The following is an 18391-nucleotide window of genomic DNA, read 5'->3' as shown; positions in this document are numbered from 1 at the left end:
CCACTGGGCCTTCTGCTGCTGTCCATGCTACCTACTTTTGTACTGCAGCTTTAGTGACACTTTAAACTGTATTGGGGCAGGGAGAATGCAAGGTGACACTCCCTGTAAGAAGTTTGAATTTGGAGGTGTAAGAACTCTTCCAGCTATAAGGATCTTATGGAGACTAGCTAGGAGCTGTGAAAGCAGTCAAGTCTCCCAGTTTCAGAAAAGTTCTCCATCTGGCTCTGTACTTCTACACCCTTACCTTTCTTTCTCAGCTTGTTACTTCTGTGCCAGTCACTTGTTCTTTTCAACACTTAATTGTGTGCAAGTAGAGTGTGCCTGTGGGAAAACATTCTGGGCTTTGACTATTTTACATGACTGTGCAGTGTATAATGACGTCCTGTGTGCACAGGTCTGCTTTTAATTAGCAGTGATTCCATCTGAGTTGAAACAGCATTGAACCATGGTCTATTCTTTTCAGGGTTTCAAACTATGACATCTTCTGGTATACACACAACCTTTTCTTTGTCTTCTATATGCTGCTGATGCTGCATGTTTCTGGGTAAGTAAATGGAAAATATTTTTACTTTTACTGAAGCACAATCAGAAAGAGCAGTTTCCTTGATTGCTGCCTTTCTTGAGCTTGCTTGAGAACAGTGGGCCACTCTGGGACAAGACGTTGTCCTCTGGTGTGTGTTTAAATAAAGATCGGGCTGTAACTTGGAGATTTGTGTGTGCTAGAGCCAACTAGCACAAAGTTCTTCACTTTCAAGATTATTCCTTTTCCATTTCCATTGCTGAGTCTCTGGTGAGAAATCAAGAAAACATAGTTTCTTTTTCTGCACCCTCTTACCCGTTTGCTGAGACAAGAATATGAAGCAAAGTTGTTCATCCCTTGCATTTTCCTTTCTGCCTTCTTTTTTGACTCCAAAGGAGAGGGAAGGAATGGCGTCTCCCTAATTACCTCTTTCTCTTTGCTTACAAAATTTGCTAGTTTTTCTTTTCACAAACATCAGACCAATGTTTATGTGCCATGAAGCTGATGGTGAGATTTGTATCAGGCTCAAAGAAGCTGAGCTCTGTTGCAAGGTAAAGCATCTTCCAGAAGTTACGACGTATGTCTGCATTGTTTGGGGGTTGCACTAGGTGACCTTTAAAGGTTCCTTCCAACCCAAACTATTCAATGATTCTGTGAAAATCTGTTCCACTAAGAACTCTGAAGTTTCCTCTGTGGATGTAGATGCAGAGTGTAGAGAAGGGAAGGTGCATTTGAATGAGGTTTATTTCTCCGTGTCATGAAATATCCACTGAAACGCAGGGTGCTTGAATGTGTGACACTGAGCCCTGCTGCTTAAAGTAAACTTGGAAAGGGAATTAGGCCTAGCAAGGTCAAGGAATATGTTGTTGAATAAAATATGCTGTTTGAGAAATAATGAATTCAAAACAATTGAAACTTCTGCACACAATTCCAGTTCTCAGTGAGATTGTTGAGGGGTTATTTTTGGGTTATTGTTTTGGGGATTTGTTTGGGTTTCTTTGGTTTTTGTTTTTTGGTTTTTTTTAAATGGCACAGTGCTTGTTTATAGCTGAGGAAGATGGATCCAACCTGTTCTCCCCATCCTAGGCCAGGATGAAGTTTTTCTAAATTATTCTTGACAGGTGTTTGTCAAATTCTTTAAAACATCTGGTGACTGAGATCCTCTGACCTCCCTAGGCAATCTGTTCCAGTGACTGCCTTAGGGGTATTTTTCATGTCCAGTTTAATTAATCTCCTTCACAGTATTATCCTTTGCCCATTGTTTTCCTAACCATGTTCCATTTACCAAGTTTGCAAACCAAGGCTGCAGTAATACAGCAGGCATTGAACAGGCATATTCTGGTATGCAGCCTCCTTAGTATTGAATTACAAAGGTATTCAGTGCAAATCTGAAAGAACTGAGTGTCAGAAGTGGGAGAGGAATGAGTCATGGAGAGTGGGAGTCAGTTCAACTTTAAGATGCCTAAATGTAGGTCTCTACATGTTTTCTCAGTGTCTTTCCCATTATGGTCTAATGAGTTCTGATAAATAGAGCCAATGGAGCCTAAGGGATGCTTCATGTAATTTGCTGCTTCAGAGATCTACATTCAGGTGAACTGGACTGATTCCTGGCTCCATTATGATATTAATAAGTTCAATAGGATGTGGGGTTGATGTTGCATGAGGGATGATTTAGATTTGACATTAGGAAGAATTTCTTTACCAAAAGGGTTGTCAGGCACTGGAACAGGCTGCCTAGGGAAGCATTAAAGTCACCATCCCTGGGGGTATTTAAGAGATGTGTAAATGTGGTGCTTAGGGACATGGTTCCGTGGTGAACATGGTAGTGCTGGGTTAATGGTTGGGCTTTGTGATTTTGGAGGTCTTTTCCAACCTAAACAATTCTGTGATCTCTTTTGAGAATAAAGGAAGCTTAGATATCCATGCTTAGGTGCCCAAATTACTCCTGTGTGGGATGTCTTTGAGATTTGCAGAACATAGCCAGTTACTGTACACAGCAAAGCATTTCCTGTGGCTGAACTGTGCAGGCAGGTTGACTGAGGTTTCACCTGTCTTAAGAGTAAAGTATTTCCACAGTATTGCTGGATTCTTGTTTTGTTTCAAACTGTTGTAGGTATGTTTTTACAGTATCCTTCAGGCAGCCAACCACTTCTCAGCAATATATGAAGTGATGTGATTCATCTGTCATATGTTAGTGGTTTGTTTGTTCAGTGCAGAACTCAACCTTTCTGGGCACTGGTCTTGGGTGTGTAAGACTTACTTTTCCTTGACAGCTTCAGAAATGGGAGTTAATGAGCTGCTGTTAGCAGGCAGCTTTGCAATCCCTGTTTGCCTCTCAGCTAGCATGTTTGTAATAGGTTAAATAAACTAGAGATCACTGGAGGGGCTGCTCATGTTTGCAGCTACTCTCAAGGCAATCCTCTTTCGGGATGTGCTGAGTAGAGAGAAGCTGTGGGAGTTGCTGGCAGGCATGCATGCAAGGTTCACCAGAAAAATATTGCACGGGCTTTGACTTCCAGCTAAATCCATGAGGCGCCATAGTATTAATGGAGCAGGGAACTAGCATAATGCCGGGGGTATCTGTCACTTTGCCAATATGTGGTGACCAGCAGCGATGCCAGATGCAAGTGATAGGCATGATTGAACAATAAACACAGGCAGAAGCATGGGTGTAGGTGCAAGAACGGATCTCCCAGGGTCAGATGTGGAATTTGAGAGTGAGCAGGCTTAACTTCCACGCTGACATGATTCACTGGACCATGTAGGAAGCTTGTTACTAGCTGTCAGGACTGCATTTTGGTAGAGATGATTGCCAGCAGCCTGTCAGAGTCCATTTAGGTTGGGAATATTGCAGATGTCCTAGTTCTTTCTTCTGAATTAAACTCTGTTGCTGCTGCTGCTGTGTGTATGTTAAGGAGAGGAGGGGGGAGCACCTGACCTTATATTTGATTGCATACTTGAGCTGAGCCTTCCTAACAAGACTTAGCACTCAGAGGGCATTGTCTCAGTATGCCTCATTTCCCACCCAGCACCATCCTCTATAGGTGGCATTCAGCCTTCTTTTTTTTTAAATTTTTTTATTCTTCCTTGTGGTTTTACTGTCATCAAATCTCTATTTGGAAACAAGTAGTACTTCTGAAGAATTTTATTACTACTATTATCTGTTCTTCCCTGTTTTCATTGATTCATTTGTGTGCTGAGATATCCCAGAGTGTCTTAGGTTTCCAATTCTTTCTTCAGAGTTTCTAACTGCAGCTTCAAAGTTCTCACGTCATTTTACTGTAAATTGAACTTAGCTTGAGGAAAAATAAAATAAGGATTGACCTCATAAAATAATTTGCAAGGAAGGTTCCTTGGCTACCACGCAGGACTTTCTTTTTTCCTTCTATTTGTGTGCAAACCAGATAAACACCAAGTAGTGGGAGCATTCCTGCAGTTTATGATTTGGCAACTTAAGCCACTTCTGCTACAAGATTGCTTTAAAAACAGGGCTTGCTGACTGTAGGGAGGATGAGTGAAAACAGCCTGAGTGTGATTGAATTGGAAATGTGATTTTTAAATTTTTTTTCAAGGCCCCCACAATATTTTCTCCCTTTCAAGCAGTATTAAGCTTGAGGCTGTTCAGTAGGGAAGTGCCAAGTGAGCTGGAAAAGTTAAACCTTGCCTCTAGTGACAGTAGGCTCTATTGTTGCAAACTTTCAATCTCACTGAAAGTCCTGAAGGCAAATGGAATAAAATTTCTAACAGAAGATGAGACTTGTGACGGCTTTCTGAAGTCCTCTCTGAATGAAGATAAGTTGTTTGTTATTTACTGTTACTTCAGTGTCTTTACTATTTTTATTTTCCTGCAGAGGAGTGCTCAAGTACCAGACCAACTTAGAGGAACACCCTCCTGGTTGCTTTAATCCTAACAAAACTCTCCGACAGAATGTGACTGTGCCAAAGGCTTTTGAGGAGCTGTTTCCTGACTATACTGCTGAGCCTTTCCCAGAGGACCTAGCAGTACCAGAACCCTTTGTACAAAATAGCTTTGTGAGAGTTTGTTCCGAGGAGCCCAAGTTCCAGTCTCACTTCCCAGAGGTCTGTATGATCCGACATTTCAGGTATTAAAAGCCATGCCAAGCCTTTCAGTCAGCCATAACCACTAATTATTGCTTTTCCAGACCAGATGTTTTAATAATGGAAAATATTATTAAAACCTTTTGAGGCATTCAAAGGTTTGGTGGGGAAAAAACAATCTGTATTTAACCCTGAAGTGCATTACAATGTGATGCATAGAACAGGGAGGGTGAAAAAATGTCATGAGATTGGCTGCAATGTTCTTTTTTTGAAGAGATGTATTGATCCTGCTAAAAATGTGATTTTACAGCATAGCATTTCAGAGCAAACATTTATATAACATTTCGTAAGGTCCTTTTGTAAGCATTGTGTGGCAGTAGTTAATTGAAATAATCAAGCTCCATTTGTTCTCTTTTTTACCATGCGGATGCAAGTCCTAATACTAATTTCTGGGTTGCAGTTGGTTGTGGTTTGGCTTTTATAGCCTGTTGTTTGCAGACAGGCTTGTTTTGTATGTGGCATGGGTAAATGAGTATGATGACAGAGGGGACAGAAAAGCCTTTTCTTTTTCTGTTTTCCATTTTCCTTTTGTTTCTTTATGTTTTGTTGCAGCAGCTTTTTCTTCATCCAAAATTTTCTCTTTTCTTTTGAGAAAAGTTGAGCTGGGCTGTATTGGCAAGTAGCCTGAGGAAGCTTGCAAATATGGAGCTCATGAGTCCAAGGCCCACCATTCAAGATGGTCCCATAACAGACCCCACACGAGTTTCTCTTTATTATTATCATTGTTGTTTTCTGTTGAACATGTGTCCCCCTTTCTAGCTGCGCTGGGAACCCATTTTTCTATGGAGCATGTTCCCATTTTTGTGTGGAGCATTCAATCCTAATGAGAAACAGTTAATTCTACATTGAATTAACAACAGAGCTCTTTGGATTGGTATTTTGTTATGGTAATACTTCCGAATTATAAGCATCAGTATATATCTGGCTCCATATGACCTGCAGGACAGCAAGGAGTCTTCTTAGGGGCTTAAGATGCCTGCTTGCCTGCTTTAGAGTCATTAATGGGAAAGAAGTCATGGAAAGAAACGGCCACTTAGTGTTCTCCTGACAGCTTTGAAACACTACTTAGGACTTTTTTGGATTTGGAAATATTGTGATACCAAGTTAAAAAAAAAAAAAGCTGTGAGCTACTGAAACTTGTAAGGCTTTTTTGTTGAAAGTAAATGGTCTGCTAGTTGCAAGAGATTTTAATGTGTAATGTCAAAAATTGGGAAGGGATGGAAGATGGATGAGGGTTGAGGGCACTTCAGTGCCACAGCTTGAATGATGGAGCAGATGTGGAATTAGTACATAAGTCTGCCATAAGCTATTGGTAATTGACTCTTAGGATAGGGTTTAGCTGAACAGCTGTAAATGTCTCCATCTGGAGTAGTCACCCAGGACTTCCCATATAATCAGTGCAGAGAAATGGGCATTTCCACGGCATTTTCTGTCTAGCATACACACATCTTCCATGGGAGCAAATGGATTGTGATTCAAAAATGCTCATTTCTCTCTGTTGTCTATGATGTTACACTAGTTTAATATCAGCATAATTTCTATAGCATAAAAATGCAGCTTTCTTAGGTTTTTACTTGAACCTGAGATGACTATAAGAAGGTAATAGTTAAATAATACTCCAAGTCAGACAGCGCTTTCCCATAAATGTTAACCAATTGTGTAGTGCTCTGCTCTGTGTAGGTACTGTTTATTTCATTGCTGAAACCAGCTGCAATCTAACTGCATAAAACCAGAATAACATGGTAGCAGATGAGGTCATTAGCATCTTTTTCCTGATGAGTTTTATGATTGAAATTGCTTGTGCTGGTGGGTGATGCTGCTGGTTAGACTGATGAAGGCTTCGGAACATTCTCGGGTTTCTGCACGTAGGGAGAGGTGTGGATGTTAGATGTGAAGTGAGATCCTGAAAGCACTCATGTAGTTGTGAAAACGGAAAGCAGAGAGTTCAAAGTCTCTGAGGTGACATGTTTTTGTTGTCCCTTAGACCTGGTTGTGGATTTCTGGACCGCTGTGCCTGTACTGTGTGGAGCGGCTGTACCGCTACATCCGCAGCAACAAACCCGTCACAATAACCTCAGTGATAAGCCACCCCTCCAACGTCCTTGAAGTCAGGATGGTGAAAGATGACTTTGAAGCAAGGCCTGGTCAGGTGAGTTAATGTGCCCCTGAAAAATCACTTTGCTTTCATGTAACGTTGTCTGTAGGGATGACTATCACTTTATAAGTACTAGCCCATCACTGAATGATTTGAACGTATCCTTTCTACCATTTTATTTCAGTATGTTATTCTCCACTGTCCAAGAGTGTCTGCCCTGGAAAGTCATCCATTCACTCTTACAATGGTAAGAAATTATGTTCTTTTCTGTACTTTCTCTTTTATTTATATTTGGTAAGCAAATGGTCTTTGTTTCTCACAAGGTGACAGTTCTCTCCAGCAGAGCTCATGTTTCATTTATGAGGGTACTAATGAATATGAAATGGCATGATTATTATGTGTGACAGTATTCAATACATATTTAATTTTCTGCACTGTTGAGAAAAAGAAAATGGGAACTTTTTTTAAAGTCTTCCCTAAGTGAAAACCAATAATAAATAAATAAATCCCTAAAATCCATGTGATTTTGAAAAATATTTTATAAAAGAAGTTTCAGTCATATTTCTAGACCTTAATACAGAAGAGACACAAATTGTAATGGACTTTTGCCACCTTTATTTTTCAATGAGAACACATTTGTGTGACTACCTTTTTCAAAGTTAGAAAAACATCAAGTTAAAAAAAAAGTTTCTAAAATTGTCTTCTGCTTTATTTTTATATTGAGAGATATATCGATGACTAAAGGTGATATACCACTGAGGTCATACAATGTTAGATTTACTACTAACTCAGCTGGTCTAGAATGGGAACTGAAACCTGTAGAGAAAGACTGGAATAATATGCAATTGTGTATAAATAGACATGAAGTTCTTTGGGAGTACATAGTGCAGAGACCTGGTAGATTCTGCTAAAAAATCACTGTACTTACTGGCTATATTGTTACAAAAGCAGAGTCTGAAGTTGAGTATTAATTGAAGCCTTTTCCTTCCAATGGGAGTAAATGCTTTTGGGTTGCCTGAATTGAACATTCTTCTTCAAGAAGACTGTGGAGATAAATGTTCATGTTTGATTGCTTTCTTTGGACTGATAACTGATATTTTATTCCTACTGAGTAATAGCTAGTGCTGTGGAGCAATTGAGATATTTTTATGATATCTGATATTCAGAGGGCACAACCAGGTCCAGTTCTTTGGGTTTTTGGGGTGTTTTATTTTGGTTTGTTAATTTACTTATCTATATGCTGAACTAGGAGTCACAGGGGAACCCACACTAAATTCCACCCAAAATCAATTTTGTGCCAGGAAATGAATCTCACTTAAGGGAAGCTGCCTCAATATAGCTTGGTGAAGCATTAATGGCACATTTGCAGAGTTTTCATGGCTATTCACTTTACCAGTACGAAACAGAGAAATTTGTTATTTATCTGTTGTTAATGGAAGTAGTCACTTTTCAAAGTCTGTCCTCTATATAGTGCAAAAAGATAACTTGATATGGTATGCTGAAAAATTACCTGCATAAATGAATTTACACAGAATGGTTTAGTCAGTATTTATTTATATTTTTTTATTACATTAGTGATTGGCACATAAATTTCAATAACTTAGTTTTAAGTCTCGGGTAGCTCTTTCCACTCATTTTGCCCTAGTATAGCTATAGGGCTGGTCTGTACCAGTGGGCACATCTTATTTAAACATTAATCTTAAAACATCACCTTCCTCATTTCTCACTGTCCATATCAGTAAAAATTAATATGACGTTAATAATTTGATCATTATTAGTAAATGCATGGTTTAGAAACTGAAACTCATATAAAATGATTTAGTCTTCTTGTATTAAGACACTGCTAAAACACTGGATTTTGTGGTTTTAATTTTTAGAAATAATGTCATCAAAAAATATTTGGCTTGGTTCAGATGAGAGTTTTTGTCAGAGAAGAGGCTGCTGACACAGACCTACTGGGTGAGGTCATAAGATGAAGTTGAATTAGATGTCAGGTTCCTTGCATGAATTGAGAATTTCATCCAATATTTTAAATGGCATAGTATGACAATGCATGTTAAGAAAAATTATTTTTGCACATGAACTTCTAGCACTTGGAGCTATGGAAAATAGATCTCTTGTTGTGAATTTGAGTTTTCTTAGTGAACATAAATAAGTCATTTATATACAGATAATGTGCAGTATATTTTCAATATGCAACTGTAGTTGATAAATTACAGTTTGTATAAGTTTTACAACCATGTATTAAATATCTAACATGAAAATTAGCAATTTCCACTCATGCACAATGCATTGTATTTAGGTAAGCAATACTAGACCAGGCAATTTCTGTTCATGCTCAATGTTTTATACTTTTAAGTGCAGTGATATCCTTCAGCATAACAGTGTATCCTTCAAGATCATATATATTTTCTAATTATTACAAGATATGAAGTTACCACTGAGTTGCCACAAGTATATTTTGCTACAGCATTAACTCTACTGGAGACAGGCTGTCATTGGGTAAATGATTTTTACAGCATAATGAGAATTCTAAGTGTCTAGATCTATGACAATGTTTTTACCCAGCCTAAGCAGGGTACAAATTTCCACATGTCCTTCTAGGTCTGAGAATATGCTGTGGACTGATGTCCTGCCTAGAAAGCTTTTTTGTTGTTTAATATGATGTCATGAGACCACAGTGATAGAATTTGTAGGCAAAATCTTAACTCAGTTCTGTTTTTCCACTCCCATCTGACCTACTTGTAGTTACCAAGCAAGCTGAGACACTACTGCTGTTTCTTTTGTCAAATGATCATAATCCCTGGGTTATTTTTCCAGGTTGGTGGTGAGGTGGTGGGCTTAGATCCACAGCAAGAAATTAATGAAAAATATGTGTGTGTCTTCAGGTACTGGAAGTGCACTGCAGCAATGACTGCAGCAGAGCTGGGGGGAAGACTGCAGTCTTTTTCCTGACACTGTTGTCCTGCTTAGAATCGTAGAATACTTTGGTTGGAAGGTGCCTCTAAAGGCCACCTAGTCCAACACCCCCTGCAATAAGTAGGGACATCCTCAACTAGATCAGGTCGCTCAGAGCCCCATCCAACTCAGGGAAGTTGAGTTTTCCAGGAATAGGGCATCTGCCAGCTCTCTGAGCAACCTGTTCCAGTGTATCACCATCCTCATTATTAAGCATTTCGTCCTTATCTCTGGTCTAAATCTACCCTCTTTAAAGCCATTACCCTGTGTTCTATTGCAACGGGCCATGCTCAAAAGGCTGTCTTCAGGCTCTATGTGATGTCCTGTTCACACTGGTGAAATATCTCACTGTGCCTAGAGCATGATTAAGAGACAAGAGATGACCATTTCAGGCATATCTTTGTACTCCTAAATGTGGATAATAACTTCAAGTGGAGAGGAAGGGGTGAGTCAGCATGAAGGAGTTGTGGAGATATTTTACTAGTCCCTTCCCTTTTTGAGGTTGTGTAATATTTACAGTTTAGCTCAGTTTCTTACATAACACCAGGGTGGAGGAACACACAGGGAGGCTGTGTAAAGGCCCTGAACCCACTCCCATTCCACTCTGGCAAAGCTCCCATGTGTTTTAGCCCAGAGCCAGAGGGAGCTCTGAATTGTAACCAAGTGGGCATAAAGAGGCTTTTTTCTTTTTTCACCCTGCCTTTCGGTGCTTTCCATTGATAAGGTCTCGTTGTGAGAGCTGAACAACCACAGCTCTCTCAAACATTTTTTTGTGGGAGATGTGTTCTAGTCCCATCATTATCTTTATGGCCTTTGTCTGGACTCTGCAGTATGTTCATGTCTCTCTTGTAGTGAAGAACCAGCACTGGACACAATTCTCCAAGTGTGGCTTCACCAGTACTGAATAAAGGAGGATCACCTACCTCAACCTCCTGTTAGTGTCACTTGTACATTCTGAAATTCAGACACTTGGAAATGCCAGTTTTCTCTCATGAGCAGTGTGGTTTCCATTTTTGAAGTGTGTTTCTGCTGTTTTTTGTTCACTAGTGACTTTGCACTCGTGTGACTCCTTTTATTTGGGAGGTCTGGGAAAGGTAATGAAGAGATGGCCCAACATTTGGGATTCCTGCAAGTGACCTGCTGGACAGTTCTAGGTAGTGCATAGTGGGCCATTCACTTCATAGTGTCTTCTTTGCTCCATTGTTTTGATTTCATTTCCACAAAAGGTTTTCTTTTTAGCATATTTTATGGTGTTTTTTCCACGGATGTTTTAACACAGCTGTGCATATCTGTTACTGTGCTGTGTAAGACAGTGGGAGTCACATTTTCAGTCCTGTATGCGCTCGTGTCCCATTTACTTATTTTAGGTAGGGTATTATTGCATCTTAGAATTGAATTTGAGCAGAACACAGTCAGTTCCAAGATATTTTCATCTGTAGTTAGGCGAATTATGTTCTGTATATAAATATTTTAGTTGAGTGTTTGTAAACGGAGAAATTATTTTTGTGTGTTTTCCCTTTGACGAACTCTTTAAAAGAGATTTGTCTTTCAGATAAGGTCTGAAGATCAGACCATCCAGAGAAACATGCTCTGCTTCCTGAGACTGACATTTCTTTACACTTTTTGGAGAAAAGTGTGGAACTTGTCTCCTGTGGAATGCAATTTAAACATAATTGTCTAAATTAATCTTTAGAGACCTTGAAGTCTTTTTTCTCTTTTAACATTTTGGAGAGTGTTCATTTCCTTCAACATCAGTCTGGTTGCTCTTCGTTTTAACCAGTAGGAACAAGAAGAGACTAAGGCTTGCAATTTACGGTGGCTTTATTTTTTTTTCCATCTCCATCATATATTTTCCCCTTGGTGTTGAGTTCCCTCTCTTTCCAGACACTTAACTGTGTTAGTGATGATTTGCAGTGGCATGAATCCATGACTGCATGCTTCCTTTTGTTGTTTTATTTTTTTTTTTTTTGCTAATAAATGGTGTCAGAAGCAGAGTCCTATTTAGAATATGTTAGTGTCTTAAGTCACTTTTTCTAGTGTGTTTCTGGAATTTCTTGCATTAGCAGGCAGTGATTAGTAGTAAACCTCATGGAAATAGCCCTTGTGTTTTGCAGATTTTAAGTGCTTCAGAAGATGTCCTGAGTTCTCTCATGAGGTCTCTGCTGAATCCACTACAGAGTCAAAGCACAAACTCTCACAAGCTGCAGTTTAGACCACTTGGCTGTCAAAAGACTCGTGTCTCCTCCCAGCAGCTCATAAAGCTCGGTAACCTTGTTATTTAAGTAGTGTTGATTTTCTTGTGGCAAAGGAAAGTAGGAAACAATTACATCACTTCATTTAGAATTTAGACTGTAACAGACCTTGAAGGACAAGAGTAAGAGGTGAATCCTTTTAAATTTGGAGATGGCTCAGATCTGAGGTTTGGTTTGGGAAAATTCTGTTTTGCAACAAACATCCATAATTGCAGGATCAAATAATCTGTTATTCCAAAGCTTTGACAGTTTTGGCTGTCACTAGCTGTTGTCATGTCTCTGTTTCCTCCTTGGGGCTCAAGTCTGAATATCCTGAAGTTTCCTTTGTTGCCTTCTTTTTCTTCAGTTGACACAGACATGCATCTAGAGATACTCCTGTTGATATTTAAACACAGGTAGCTTGCATAAACACTTGCTGAACTTTTCCTGTGTCTGTATAAAATGTTCTCTGCATATACACTGATTAGTAGCTTCATGAGATAGAGTTAAAAGAAACAGGTGACTTGGAAGTAGCATATAAAAAGCAAAAAATCGAAACAAGCCAAACCAAAGATCCCAGCCTTGAGACTCCAGGGCTTTATGAAATATGTGCTTTATTAATAACGTGGGGGACTGCTTCTTCAGACCTTCCAGAGGGTTTTGGCTCTTCATTCAATGTCTAGATCCCAGTTCTGGTAACAGCTAAGCAGTGATCAACTACAGGCAAGAAGAGGTTTGAAGCATTCTTTGAAACTAGAGATTTTGTCCCGTGTCACAGTGTGCTCTGACCTCCCCTACTTTAGTGCTGCATTTAATCTGCATTAAAGTCCCGTCTCATTGAAGTAGAAACTGGAAGAGTCTGGTAATAAAAAGCTCCAAGAAGTTCTGCCCTTTTGCTGGTTCTCCATATTTTTGAGCAGATGGTTAATCTCAAGCAGATCACATCAGGAGGGTTTGTAGTGCAACATGTTTCTTCCTTTCCTTCCACATGCAGTTCTGTATGAGTAAGAAAACTCCAGAGGGAGGATGGAATGTGTGCATTTTTTAACAAGTCAAAACTGAGTGTTTAGGAGAGGATAAGTTTGCATATGCAGATACTGAGATCCACTCAAATCCAAATATATATTATTAAAGAAGAATACTTGCTTGATTAGTATCCAAATTAGCAAAGTAGTATTGATTCCCAGGCACAGAAACTCTTAAATCCATTAACCATCACAGGGAAGATAGAATTACCTGGGAAGTTTCTGAATGTACATGGCAAGTTATATACTATACCTGAAAGTCTCAGAGCTATTACTTAATCATAGATTTTCTACCTTTAAGCGTTTTTTTAGGTATGATTTTTTTTTTATTTGTAGATTGAGTTTTCCTTGTTACCTCTGCATCTTTGTTAAAGTCCATTTGGTATCTGGATTTAGACATTATGAGATTACAAGGTGGTGGCCCTGATCTGTACATTTTATGTTTTTGGGCCTGATTCCTTGTCAGAAAAGTCTCAGCAAATTTTGTACTCAGTATAAACAACATCAGAAGTAGCACATTTGCTTTTGTAAAAGAAACCCAGTGTTTTGTAGATCCAGAGTTGTCTTTATCCCTGGATAATCCAGGGTTCATTTAAAATCGGTGAAGATCTTAACAGTTTAGCAGTGAAGTTTTAGCTCTAAGCTTCTCTAAGCCAGAAATTTTGTACTGCATAAGGACATGATGGAGAAACATGTGCCCTGCACTGTAAACTTAAGAAATAAACTATCCACAACAGGAAAAGCCTAGGGGCCAAATTCTGAAATACTTCATAAAAAATGAAAAAAATAGTTGGAAGGTTGCCTGAGTAAAAGTATGTGAGGACATCAGGAGCTAAGTTCATACTGTCAGATAAATACAATAAAAACAAAGTCTAACATGATGACATTCTAATAAGATTTGTTAAATATCTTGTGCAAATAGTTATGAAACTTGTCTTTATGAGAAGATTTGCAGAGCGTTTAGGGAAATTGTGAAGCATCTTGCTGGCAAGCTCAAGAAATCCCTAGAGCTTGTCTGCTCTTCATAGAAGTAGAATATCTAGCAGCTGTTTGATGAAGAATTTAAGAAAAACAAAAATAGAATAGATTGATATTGCAGATGTCTTTAGTACTTCCTTAGACTTGTTTGTTTGGTTTGGGGATTAATAGTTGTGGGGTCTGTATAAAAGCTCTATGTAAACCCTAACTTTTATTTAAACTTTCAAATCTGACTCTTTTGGTGAGAAGGGAACACAGGAATTGTTACACTCAAGTTCACTAAATCCCAAGCTCTCCTTCAGCAGATACTTTAAACAGAAGGTGGAAGATCCCTCTAATAAGCAGGATTTGGGGTTTTTTGATTTGATGAAAGTAAATTTACAATACGTAATAAGCATCTACTGACTTTAGCAGGGAAATGTGTTTTCTCCCATCAGAGATAGTGCTTCTAGTTTAGCTGTTAAGTCAGGTTAGAGCAAGGTCTAGGAACTGCAGGAGAGCATAAAAATAAGCAAAAAAGACCAATGACGCCCTCCCCCACACACAAACAAGCAACTAAAACAAAACCTGAGCACAAGCTTTACACATGAATACAACGTGGACAAAATATTCGAGGAAATTAAGTGCCTTGCCTGTTGCTATCCTAAAATTAAGACCATCTGGTTGGTGGGGCTCTCTGCTTTAGCCTGGCAAACTCTTAGCAGCAGTGTGTGAGCTAGGGGAGTTCAGAGGGACACAGCAGTTCCTCAAGGTGGTGATCTGACTGGAAAACCCGTCCATCCTTTGACTGTTCTTTCCCTGAGTGTCTCACACCACTGAGAGCCAGTTATCATGAGCCTGGAGGTGGCCCATTGTTTTGCTTGGGGATGTTTGGGCCTTTTTGTGCTGTTCAGTTTCCTTGTCCTATGTTTGTCAGCTCTGTGCATTGTTGCTTGGCAATGTGTCCGTGTACCCTTGGAGGACTTGGAGAGGCAGCCTAGTGCAGAAGCATTGTTCTTCTGCTTTTTATTCCTTCAGGGAAAAAGGCTTTCATCCTGAGCGTCTTGAATTGTTGTGATTTGTTTTTTTCCCCCCAAGCCAGCAACTTGAGATGCATAAATTACATAGGCTGAATATTGCTAGAATTGAAACATTTTTATTTTGTTATAGAGAGTTTGACTTGATGATCCCTATGAGTTCCGTCCAAGTTGAGCATTCTGTGACTCTGATGTGTAGTGTGCCTGCTGGGGTGAAAGAGTAGTCAGCAATTTTTTCCTCGGTTGAGCTGCAGAGGAAAAGAAATGGTGATTAGTCTCTAAAAATGTACCTTTGTAATGCATCCATAGCAGCAAAAGACTAGCAGTTGGACTATTACAGACCTGCTAGAAAACAAATGAAGACATCTCATATTAGATAATCAACAATTTATTTTATGCCATATTGTGTGTATTTTGCAAGTACCGGTCTATTTACAATCCTAAGGCAATACTACATTGAAAGTTTGCATTTTCTTGTGATGCAAGAGTGAAATACAAGTAGATTTTATAGATAGGAATCTCATAGATTGAGACGTAAAGAAAACAAAGATAATTTTTTAATGCTGAGAGTAATTTAACAACTGAGATTGCAGGGAGTGAATTAGCAAATGCTGAACTACAGACTCACGGGAATTAGTGGGTGTGGGTTTGTGGTTTGTGTTACAGAGGAAGTTAGACCCCAGATGACCAGAATGATCCTCTTGGAACTGCAGCTGCCCAGTGATGCATCCTGCAGTGTTATGGTGTGTTTTTTCCACTAGCTAGACTGCAGGTGTCTGAGGTTGTACAGCAAGGAGTATATGGCAATGAAAAGTGAAAACTGTTTGGGATATGTTAGTGCAGCTGCCTGCTGGGCTGCCTGCTGGGATTTGGCCCTACTATGGCAGGGCTCTGGCTGAAGCCATTGGTGTTTGAGGCATGGTGGTCTTGCCTTGATCATCCTGGCACTCCTGATGCTTAAATCATGCTCCATGGTTAGAATTTCCCCACATTCAAGATGTTATGATGTCTGCCAGTTCAACTAGGATAGCTGTAAGGCCAAGTCTCTAACAGGAAAAGCTTTTAACCAAAATCCAATTTGTAAAATAACATGAAACAGAGAAATAAATAGAGACATTTTTAAAAATCTGCAAGACTTTGAGGCAGAAATGTATTTAAAAGATTAAGTCCACATAGTAACTTTTTATTTTCCTCTGAAATTTGCTTCTTACGGTATTAATTAGTTAAAACAGGGTTAGCCCAGTGTTGCAGAGTTCACCTCCTATGAGTCAGACTGAAGTCTAGCTACTATTTTTTGGCTACCTTTATATAGTATGGCTGTGTTTGTCATCACTCCTCTCCATTTTGTAATGTCAGAATGAATAATTTTAGGAATGTTTGTATCAGTTCTGTATGAAACCAGACAAGCTGCAGTTTACTGAGCTTCCAAGGTTCATATTTTCTTGTAAGTTGATAAAGTTGAAAACTTTTCATTTCTTTTTTCTCTTTTTTTATTTTTTACAAGAGGAAAAATACATTGGTTATGCTTAGTTCTTTTTTTTCCCCCACTTCTGCCTCTTTTCCCAACGTGCCAAGTCTCTGATGTGTTTCTCTTGGTCTGGATAAGGGTTCGTTGGGTCTGGAGCAAGGATGGACTGATGAATCAGGGTTTGCAGTGCAGCTAGTTCACCCTGGCAGGCAGAAGCATGGAAACAGGGTCTCTGCACTGTTTGCAGTCCCTGCCAGGATATCTGCAAATCCCTATTAGGATCATATCATGGCTTTTTCCTCAAAGTGAAAGACTTCTTTGAAGGAGTTTCCTTTTATGTGAACAAATCCCACAATGAGCTTTTTAATTCCCCCAATCGCACACTTTGTTCTTCCATCTGTATCACAGATCTTCTTGGTAATTTTGGTCACTGTTCAGGCCACCTACTGCAGCACCAAATGCAGAAGGTCATGTTTACTGTGGTGCAGTTTACTTGAGAACAGTGTCTCCACTGGAATTTGTAAGGAGCTTTAATTGCAGAGCCACTGGGAGTATGTAACTTGGGCATCCCTTTCATCTCCTTTCTTCTGATAACAGATACTCCTCAGTGTTATCCTGGTGCATGCATTAGCATTTCTGTGATAGTCAGTAATCAAAACTTAACACCTCTCTAAAGAGACTTCACAGTTCTTATGGTAGAGGTGCATAGAAGAACTGGAAACATATCGGAATTTACTTTCTATTTTCTTGCTAGTTTGCTGTGGTCCCACCCCACTCCCTGCACCATACTGCCTAAAAAGAGTGTTTTAAAATACTAATTAGTATTTAATAACATTAAAATAACGTCAGTAAGGTTTGTCTCATTTCTTCTTCTGGGCAGGGTTTTTGACTGGGAGTAGATAAAGAGTGATGTTAAATATTCAGGGTATTCTAAGCTAGAAGCATAGATGTTCATAGCATAGTTTTCAGTTGCTTTATGCTGGGATCTCATGTACAGATTTCTCCACTGTTCATCGCCTTGAGCAGATTTTGCACTGGTATAAAATCACAGAGTCTCACAGGTTGGGAAAGATCATTAACCCAGCACTGCTGTCCCCACCATTAACCCATGTCCCTAAGCACCACATCTGCATGTGTCTTGAACATTTCCATGGATGGTGACTCCACCCCTTCCTCAGACAGCCTATTCCAATGCTTTACCACTGTTTTGGTGAAGAAATTTTTCTTAATACCCCATCTAAATCTGCCCTGGTGCAACTTGAGGCCATTATACAGTGGATATAAAGTAGAACTGCTATGATCAATCAATATAAGATTGATAAATAAAATATATTTCAAGTATGTATTAATCTAATAGTGTATTATAAATTAAATTATTCAGTTTATCTTGGCATAGAGATAGATAGCAGAGCTATGATTGCTGGTGAATGTAATTAATTTACTGGTTTATAAACATAAAGTTCTCTAGTGATTATTGCACTATCTCTGTGTGAAAACTTGCATTTGTATTCCAAGTTAGCTTGAAGAAAAATAGGAAAAAAATATGGAAAGTTGTTGTTTTTATCAATATGTAGAACGTCCTGTATTCTCTAAATTTTATCTACATATAAAATACTGTAATTTTGTTTAATGTGATAATATATACAAAAATAGGCCTTGTTAACTGAGGAAAGTCTTCCATCTTAATGCTAAGAACATAGTTTGTTTTCTCTGAGGGTGTAAATCTGCACAGCTCTTTTAAATTTAACAGAATTCCTTTGACTTCCAGTTGTTTTTGGAGAAGGGCCAAATACTGGCAGATAACCTGATTAATGTAGACATTCATACCTGTAAAATCTTTCACTTGTTAAAGGTATAGATCACTTGAGGTTAGAATAAGATGAACATTATTTCATGTAATTACAGTATCTGCAACAGTTAATTTGTGTATCATAGCATTTTAATCAAATGAATGCAGCAAACAAGTTCAAAATGTGGAAAG

The 18391-nt window shown here is 38.9% G+C and overlaps 1 protein-coding gene across 5 annotated transcripts in view; it reads left to right on the top strand.

Moving 5' to 3' along the window:
• The window catches only part of NOX4 (NADPH oxidase 4), a 106241-nt gene that overhangs the window by 20645 nt on the left and 67205 nt on the right, over window positions 1-18391 (top strand). For all 5 annotated transcript variants that reach the window (XM_014877515.2, XM_014877511.2, XM_088159350.1 and 2 more), the window contains 4 exons: window positions 464-544; window positions 4372-4600; window positions 6624-6788; window positions 6919-6981. In XM_014877515.2, the coding sequence (XP_014733001.2) occupies window positions 464-544; window positions 4372-4600; window positions 6624-6788; window positions 6919-6981 (538 nt within the window). The remainder of the gene's footprint in view (window positions 1-463; window positions 545-4371; window positions 4601-6623; window positions 6789-6918; window positions 6982-18391) is intronic.

This window comes from Sturnus vulgaris, chromosome 2, assembly GCF_052056855.1.
Source record: "Sturnus vulgaris isolate bStuVul1 chromosome 2, bStuVul1.hap1, whole genome shotgun sequence".
NCBI lineage: Eukaryota > Metazoa > Chordata > Aves > Passeriformes > Sturnidae > Sturnus > Sturnus vulgaris.
The sequence above is the reverse complement of the archived record's forward strand: the minus strand, read 5'-3'. Positions and strand labels throughout refer to the sequence as shown.